The 9286-nt window shown below is 46.1% G+C and overlaps 1 protein-coding gene across 1 annotated transcript in view; it reads left to right on the top strand.

Moving 5' to 3' along the window:
• The window catches only part of wdfy3 (WD repeat and FYVE domain containing 3), a 99189-nt gene that overhangs the window by 71183 nt on the left and 18720 nt on the right, over positions 1-9286 (top strand). The window contains exons 39-44 of the mRNA XM_070833309.1: positions 3957-4186; positions 5585-5694; positions 6578-6760; positions 6941-7098; positions 7296-7373; positions 7468-7698. Of these exons, the coding sequence (XP_070689410.1) occupies positions 3957-4186; positions 5585-5694; positions 6578-6760; positions 6941-7098; positions 7296-7373; positions 7468-7698 (990 nt within the window). The remainder of the gene's footprint in view (positions 1-3956; positions 4187-5584; positions 5695-6577; positions 6761-6940; positions 7099-7295; positions 7374-7467; positions 7699-9286) is intronic.

Consider the following 9286-nt stretch of genomic DNA (forward strand, 5'->3'; position numbering starts at 1 on the left):
GACGCAGCTCACTGGTGAGTTGTGCTATTTTTAGAACAGGCCTGCGGGGGGCGACTCATGTGGTCCTTGGGGGCGACCTGGTGCCTGTGGGCACCGTGTTGGTGACCCCTGATCTAAACTAATTCTTTTATTTTTAAGATATTGTCATTTTCAAATCTATATAAATCAGGGGTCACCAACCTTTTAGAAACTGAGAGCTACTTCATGGTACTGAGTCAGACGAAGGGCTACCAGTTTGTCACACTGCTCTGAAATAACTAATTAGCTCAGTTTGCCTTTAGTTATATATTATTATTATTATTATTATTAATGATTAATGATACTCATCTATGTGAAGACACTGATCACGTTAGTGATTTCTCACAATAATTATCAATAATGACTTAACAAGGTGGGAAACAGATAAAATCAATATTACACATTTAATTTCTATTAATCTCAGCAATTGTTTACATTTTCAGATGATCACTTCTACAACATTTCATAGAACAAATGTTCCATTTTCACTGCCCACTGACAAAGAGCCTTTAAACACATCATCAACTATGTTTGTAAAAGTTATCAATTATTTAATGTTTAAGAAAAATCAACTTTCATACTTTTAAATAAATCTTACCACATTTTAAACTAATTAACAAATCTGCAGCATTTTTAACAAAATTATATCTGTTTACATTTCATGAAGACACTTTTGAATTGAACACAATTAAAAATCAATATTTTTATTTAACGTTGCCATGACACCGCCATGTTGCCCCTGACAACATCTGGTATCTGTTTGAAAATGTGGAGCTCTAAACGAGGCTTCGGCTGCTTGTTGGGATTTTTCCTCCGGCCTGGTGAAAACAGACTGCTGCTTACCCAAAGCTGCCTTCAGCTCACGGGCTGTTTCTGCCCGTAGCTTCCCGGTGGGCAGTTAGCATGCTAGCTAGCATGGCAGTTAGCATGCTAGCTCTGTGACCCGTAGTGAAGCGTCTCTCCACATTGAGCCGCTTTGTCGTCGCCCCGCAAATGAGACACACGCAGTTTTCTTTCACAGTAGTAACAAAGAACTCTTCCTCCCATTCACTGTGAAAATGATGAGCTTTCTTTCTTTTTTCTGCCATGTTTTTTGGGTTAGAAACCGCATTCAGCTCCATCATCTCCGCTGCGCCCGCTAGCTTGCTCTGCACGAGCGCCACAGTTTTGTCATGCGCACAACACTGACCTTTGAACTTTGACCTGGAAGAGGTCAGAGTTCACCTAAAACTATTTAAACTAATTCTTTTATTTTTAAGATATTGTCATTTTCAAATCTATATAAATGCAAGTGTGATTAAAAGCAGCTCACTGGTTAGTTGTGCTATTTTTAGAACAGGCCTGCAGGGGGCGACTCATGTGGTCCTTGGGGGCGACCTGGTGCCCGTGGGCACCGTGTTGGTGACCCCTGATCTATATTCAGCTAGCATTAGCTATATTCAGAGCAGTTTGGACAACGGCACCTGATCTGGGAAGCGTGACTTGACTCTGCTGGTTGCACCATGACGATTGCTGTTCTACAGGAACCCAAAAGGGTCACAATTCATCACATTTTCCAGGGTGTTGGAAGTGCTCATCAACCCAATATTGTCCTAACACAAACACTAAAGTACATAAGTTGTTCTGAACGCAAAGATGTAAAGTTGCTGATGAATTGTGACCCTTTTGGCTTTCCATAGTTCTGCCCCCTTTGCGCTGGAGTCACATTATAGCACACTGACGTATCCGAGCCGGTGAAATGCAGCAGCGTCCAGCCGGCGCTCCTCATGAGCAGCTTTTTATCGTCAGACTGGAGGCGACAGGCGGCGTCCGGACTGGAGACAGAAACCAGCCGTTCTCCCGGTTAATGTGACCAGTGAAGACGCTCAGGATTAAATTAGAGGAGCAGCATCCATCAGACTGCAGGCCTCGTTTACTCATTTTACAAAATTAGATTCGGCTATTTGTCCATTAGAGCCGGCCCGACTGACGGACAGCTGTGTAGTTGTTTGTGTGTATGTGTTGTTTATGTGGTAGATGGTTTCACGAATGATTCATCGTTTATGTTTGAACCCTCCGGTAAATCAGTGAAAAACACCATGAGCTTTGGTCATGTGTGTGGACTCTACACACTCTGCTCTGTGGGTGAGGAGGAGATTAGCAGATTACGCTCTGATATTCATTTTCCACCCATAATGCACCTCTCTGTGTCTCGGTACTTCACGCCGAGGCCCACAGGAGGAATTAAGTGTTTTTACTTGTAGTTTCATTCACTTGACTTTGAAGATAAGTGCTCAGTCACAGTATGTGCTGGCAGGATGTGTAGGAACCCAAAACCACTTCTACCAACGAAGAAAGGTGTTAAAAGAACCAGTCGATCACCAAACACTCAGAGTGTTATTCTAAGTGTGTGACAGCATCATGGAAAGGATCCCTACAGAGAGAGACCTGGAAGATCCTTTTGGTTTAATCACAAACAGCACACACACCAGACTCCATTCACTAAAACAGGGATTTTAGAGAACAGGACACAGGAGCTGCTGCTCTGCTGCTGCCTCAGTTGGATAGTTTGTTTGTGTTATTGTGTGACTCTGGTGTTTCAAAGGATCAGTTCAGATCCAAGAAAATATTTGTTTATCACTCAAACAACAGACAAACATATCAAGGTAGCATAAAACACGCTACTCTCAGATCTCTATTGTTCCGCGTGGTAAAATTAGTGTTTTTGTCAATGGAGTTTGGTGCTTTTAAGAGAGAAATGAAACAGCTATTTCAGTTTGACAGCTGCTGGCTGAGGTGATTTACTGGACTGTTTCATCCAATTACATTACTACAGAAGTAAAACATATCATACATGACAACATCAAACCCTGACTGATGTGGTAATAATTCAGTACTTAGATAAAATATTCTGTTAGCTTTTTTGATGCTACTCTCAACTGAAATCACTGACTATCAGTCAGTATCTTATTTTACATCATAGAGTTTTCAAAGTAGATAAAGTAAATAATGTAAAGTTATATTGTTTCTTCAACCACACCAGACTCCACTGACAAAAACAGTAATTTTACCTCACAGAACACAGAAGCTGCTGCATCTATCTGTTAGTTTGTTTGTGTTATTGTGTTGCACAAATATTTTGCTGTATCTGAATCACCCTTTATTAAATGATTATTTAAATGATAACGACACACAATAACACAGACACACTACCTGATGGAGGCAGCAGCAGAGCAGCAGCTCCTGTGTCCTGTTCTCTAAAATCCCTGTTTTAGTGAATGTAGTCTGGTGTGTGTGCTGTTTGTGGTTAAACCAAAAGGATCTTCCAGGTCTCTCTCTGTAGGGATCCTTTCCATGATGCTGTCACACACTTAGAATAACACTCTGAGCCTGTCAGTGGATCAAACAAGCTCTTTTAGTGGACCTACTTAAGATTGTAATATAACCACAGACAGAGCTCCACTGGTAGCCTTATATGGAGACTTTAGGGTTGTTAGTTATGCTAATTTATCATTCTCATAAACACGCCTTCAGTTATGCACAGGTGACCTGACATTATCACTCGTAAGTTAAGACAAGAATCCCAAAACGTTCCTGCTTGAGGCCCAGTGACTGTAAACACATCTCAACAAGCAGCACTTCTGTTTCAGTGTTTGCTTCCTGTTTTACTTGTATAAATGTTTCCTCTTGAAGTCCTTAAGCAGTCCTCCGCTCAGACACTAAAACAGCAGCACTAGAATAACAAAGCTACATTCACAACCCTCCAACTGCTAAACCCAGTTCAGCCCCGGTTGCTTAAACAAATCTTCTTTCTGCTGAAATATTTCCACAGCAGATTTATCCTCATCCAGAGCAGAGCCGTGTGGCGACCACACGACCGAACCGCAGCCCGTCAGCTGTGCTCCTGTCTGCTCTGAGGATGTTAAAGCTAAAATGTTCCTCCTCTCCTCCTCCTGCAGTCTAAGAGGCGCTCCCAGGGTCTCTCCCTCGACACCATCTACCACTGTCTGAACCGGACGGTGCTCTACCAGCTCTGCCGACCCCACAAGACGGTCGCTCAGCAGGTGGCCCTGCTGGACGCCCTGCGGGTCCTCACCGTCAACCGCAACCTGGTGCTGGGCCCGGGGAACCACGACCAGGACTTTGTGGCCTGCCTGGCTCACTGCTTCATCTGCCTGCACAGCGGGAGGTAAGGAGGCGCTCAGCCGGTCCGGGGTCGGATCCTGAAGGAGTCTTAAAGGGTCCAGATAGGATCTTTAGGATCTTAAGGCCGTAACAAGTTCAGAAAGTCTTTGTTTTTGTAATGACGGCATGTTTGAGCCCACAGAAAGTGTTTCTACTCGGGCCTTTGTGGGTTTTTTGCTAATGAATGAGTTCTGCTGCATCAGTGAATCAACATTCAACATCAAGCATTTTGCAGCTCAGTCTGCTGGGACACTGCTGACGTGTTCAAGCATCATTTAGAGCTCACACAAAGTTTTGGAAAATGCTCAAAGGTCCCATGTTGGGCTAAATGCACTTCTTATTGTCTTTTCAGCATAAATGGTTCATCAGTGCGTCTACAGACAGAAAAGACCGTCTCCTCTCTTTGTCTCCTGCTCCATCTTTCAGTTAACGTGTGTGAAAACACACTGTTTAGATTTGTCTCCCTTTATGATGTCACAGGGGATCTGTTGATCATGTGACCTCCCTCAGCCTCCAGCAGGCCGACTGAAAACCTCCTGAGTCCACCTCGCCGTCCGCCATTGTTGTTTCCTGTCTAACCGCAGACGTTGAAAACGAGAGCGAAGCCGCAGATTGTTTCTAAAGCAGAGCGTTCAGAAGCTGGAGGAGAAAATAATGAGATTTTAGAACATTAAATCAGGTCAACCTGCTCTAGTCTGAGCTCCAAAGAGTCCAAAAGTGTGAAATGAGCTCTTTCTCAGGTTCAGACTTGTATTTGGAGATCCTGCTCGAATGGACTTAGATGGTTTAATGTTCAAAAAACAAATTTTTTGTCACATCAGGTGAAACTGCTGCTGCTGCTGAGCTTCACTGTCGCCTTCAACGTCTTCATGTTCCTGGGAGCTGGTGGTGAGAAGAAACAAGGGGGGGGGGCAGCAGGGTGGAGGTCACATGATCAACAGATCCCCGTATGACATCATAAGGGGACCAAAATCTAAACGGTGTGTTTTCACCCCGGTGTGTCCCAGCGAGGTGTTTTCTCTTAGTGTGGCAGCTTTTAGACACACTGGTCACATATTCATGTTTAAAAGACATAAAAAGTGAATTTAGTGTAATATGGGACCTTTAAACATCATCTGAACTGGTTCATCTGTTAAACTGGAGCTAACAGAGTCTCACTCCTTTGTTATTTACGTCCTCTGACTCAGACTGTGTCAGGTCCACTGTTACTGTGTGTGTGTGTGTCCTGTGGTGTCCAGACCTGCAGCAGGTGGGGACAGACTGCGTCCCACCATGCCGGGGACACGATGTGCTTTAACACGACACACTGAGCAGCTTGACATGAATCTGCTGCACAGGAGCCGCGCGGCGCCCCCCTCAGGCCGCCGGCTGCTACTGAGCCTGTGTGTGTTTGTGTCTGCAGCAGCGTGGAGGGCTTCGGTCTGGAGGCGGAGGCCAGGATGACCACCTGGCACGTCATGATGCCCACGGAGAACGATGCGGACGCCACACACAGCCACGACGTCAGCGAGGGTGAGACACCGTTAGATCAGAGTGTGTGTCAGCCGTTTGGTGAAATATGTCTTTCAAATAACTTTCAATTCTCTGAAGGTTTTTTTTTTTTGCCTCAAGTTTACATAAGTATGATGAAGGTGACGCTGATGATACTTGATTTAAACTCTAAAATGAATCCCATTTGGATATTAGAGGATATTATCTGTGAGACGGTGATGAATAATTCAGAGATACAGGAGTTTAGCTCTCATTAAAAGTAGTTTGTGTGTATGTTTTGTAGTTTAGTGGATTTTTAAAGGTTAATATAGTAACAATACATTGGAGCAAGAAAAATTGACTTCATTACCAATTCTTACTGTGTGTATTTAGAAATAGATCTGGAACTGAACATCAGACTAACCGTGAAAACTGTTCGATGTAAAGTGACCCAGTGGATCGGAGCATTACATCAGTTTAAGTTTGTGAGGTTGTCTTGTATGACGTGTTCTGCTTCTGCAGTAAACCAGGCGAGCTAAAATCCCTGTTTTAGTGAATGTAGTCTGGTGTGTGTGCTGTTTGTGGTTTAACCAAAAGGATCTTCCAGGTCTCTCTCTGTAGGGATCCTTTCCATGATGCTGTCACACACTTAGAATAACACTCTGAGCCTGTCAGTGGATCAAACAAGCTCTTTTAGTGGACCGACTGTGATCAGGTGCAGTTGTCCCAAAGGATCACGTTGCAGCCATTGCAGCCCGTTTGGTGGCTGCTGGCTGAGGTGATCTACTGGACCAGTTCCAACACTTTTACTACCTACCACCAGGATATAGACAAACAATGGATTTAAAAATGCCAGTGTTCTCTGCTCTCGTCACTGGAGCAGATGGACTTGCTGATGAACACTGACCCCCTCCTCCCTCTGCAGGCCGGCAGCTGCTGCTGAAGGCGGTGAACCGGGTCTGGACGGAGCTGATGCACAGCAAGCGTCAGATGCTGGAGGACATTTTCAAAGTGTCGCTGCCCTGCAACGACAGAGGCCATGTGGACATCGCCACGGCCCGTCCCGCCCTGGAGGAGCCGGCCCTGAAGAGCTGGCAGAACCACCTGGGTGAGGGACACACACACACACACACACACACACACACACACACACACACACACACACACAGGCTCGCTGCCTAAAACTGGAATTGAGGGCAGTTTGAACAGCTTGGGGTCAGAATATATTCAGTCATGTGACTTTGGTCGTGTCTCTCTCTCTCTCTCTCTCTCTCTCTCCGCCGTTCAGTCCATGAGAAGAAGTGCATCAGTCGTGGCGAGGCGGTTGCCCCGGCGACCCAGTCCAAACTGTCGAGAGTCAGCAGCGGCTTCGGTCTGTCCAAACTGACTGGAGTCCGCCGCAACAAGAAGGAGAACAGCCTGAACAAGAACAGCCTGTCTGCTCAGGTACACACACACATTTATGGGTTCACTGTTGCCTCCATTTTTCCTCATATTATTCCAGGAAATATGATCCTCTAGTTCAAGGAGGTCTCTACATTCATCTTTGGTGCTTTCATATGTTATGTGAAACATCTAAACTATATTTTTATTCAGTAATTTGTGTTTTTTTTAAAGTCAAATCTTGTGTTTGTGCTCAACAGGAGACTTTCCAGTGGATGTTCACACACATCGCCGTGGTTCGAGATCTGGTGGCCATGCAGTACAAAGAATATCAGGAGGTATGTTCACACACACGGAGGGTTCGGTGAGCACCAGCAGGCCGTTTTCACAACTCACCGCTCACACCTGTGTCCTCGTCCCTCCGTCTCCCAGCGGCAGCAGAACGCCCTCAAGTACGTGACGGAGGAGTGGGCGTCCATCGAGTACGAGCTGCTGCGGGAGCGGGGCCTGTGGGGCCCCCCCATCGGCTCCCACCTGGACAAGTTTGTGCTGGAGATGACGGAGGGGCCCTGCCGGATGAGGAAGAAGATGGTCCGCAACGACATGTTCTACATCCACTACCCGTACATCCCCGAGATGGAGCCAAACACCAACTCGGCTCAGGTGCTGTAAATCTGCTCCCATGATCCTTTGCGGCACTGTTCACTAACAAGAAGGGACTCGTGATGACGTACAGGAATCACACTGTCCTGTGTTTCTACACCGGGGCCCCATTTGTACATATTTTAACCAGAGTCCACTGACAAGAGTCATGTGCTTGTTTACCACATGATCTTTAGCAGCTAGTAGCACAGAAGCTAACGTTAGCTAGCTGAATTACACACTCTCCCTCTGCCGAGCTGCATTTTATTTCTGGTGTTGGTTGAGTAGCAGAGGGAGCTGCCAGCTGTGACACTTCACAGCATCATTAGGTCTCTGAAAGCGTTCAGTCCATCATGTAGCTTCATGTTGCTGCTTCCATCGATAACACACTTCAGAGTATATTTCCTGGCTCTTTAAACACGCCGCCTCATGAGGAGTCTCCTCCTGAAGTATCGGCTGTGAGCCACAGGAGCTGGATTTGCCCTCCTCGGGTCACGTCCAGCCCTCCTTCAGACCAGCTGTTAAACTAAAAAGGTTTGACGAGCACAGTTCAGCCGTCTGGTTGTTTCTGGATTAGGACGCTCCGTTGTCATGGTTACCAAGGTGGCAGGCGATAGCTGCACTGACCTCCGGACATCGACGGCCTCCTGTTGGAGAAACATGCTGACAGCAGCCTGGAGGTTCATACAGCTTACAGATGGCAGACTAGAATTGATCTTTATTGTCTTTATTGGGTGGAAACAGCACGAAGAAGTCAGACAGTTAGTAAAGACACACTGATACCTGTTTGCTCAGTCAGTTGAATGGAGGATATTGATGCACTTGGGATGAAGGACTTGCTAATAGATTAATTTTATTAGCACGCCTAGTGAGGGCTAAAAGACGGACCACTGGAGCAGCCTGCAGGAGCATCAGTAAACCTCTGTGTGTCAGAGCCAATCAGAGTATTTACATGGTGGTGAAGCAGAACTACACCCTCATCCTCCTGTTTTTACGCTCTCCAGCCCCCTCCTCCCCCTCTGGTGCCCCTGGTGCCCTCAGCCCCCGCTGGGGCCCCTGACCGTGTCCAGGTACCTTCCTCAGTCCTGAGGATGAACCGGCTGAGCTCCTGTTGACGCCTGGTGTGACTGCATGACAGTAACAAGCTTCAGGAGCCCATCAGGGCCCCATAAGCGTCTTATCTCCGCTGCAGCTCTCTGGTTCACTGTGTTGGCAGTAAAGACTCACCGTGTGTGCACCGCAGGCTGGAGAACATTTCTCTGTGCTCCTCTGAATGTACTCGGCCGTGTGTGTGTGCACATTTGCATGTTTCTGTGTTTGGAATCACGTGTTTGGAGTTTGGACGTTCGTCATTGGTTAAAAACCTTTTCGGCTTTTCACGGCATAAATGTAGAACATTTAGAGATGAGTGGAGCAGATGATCCTCCCCTTTACATAAGTATCATAAATAACATCACACCTGTCGTCTGGCTGAAGCCGTTTCGTTGATTTTCTAGCTGCTGCTTTTTGTCCCGACAGGACTGTGTGCAGAGAAAAGCTGCTGACATCCATGTTTTAGAGGTTTTTAGAGGTTTTTATGGTCCCAAAGGTAAAATTAATCTCATAAAGG

The sequence above is a fragment of the Pempheris klunzingeri genome, chromosome 7, assembly GCF_042242105.1.
Source record: "Pempheris klunzingeri isolate RE-2024b chromosome 7, fPemKlu1.hap1, whole genome shotgun sequence".
Classification (NCBI taxonomy): Eukaryota; Metazoa; Chordata; class Actinopteri; order Acropomatiformes; family Pempheridae; genus Pempheris; species Pempheris klunzingeri.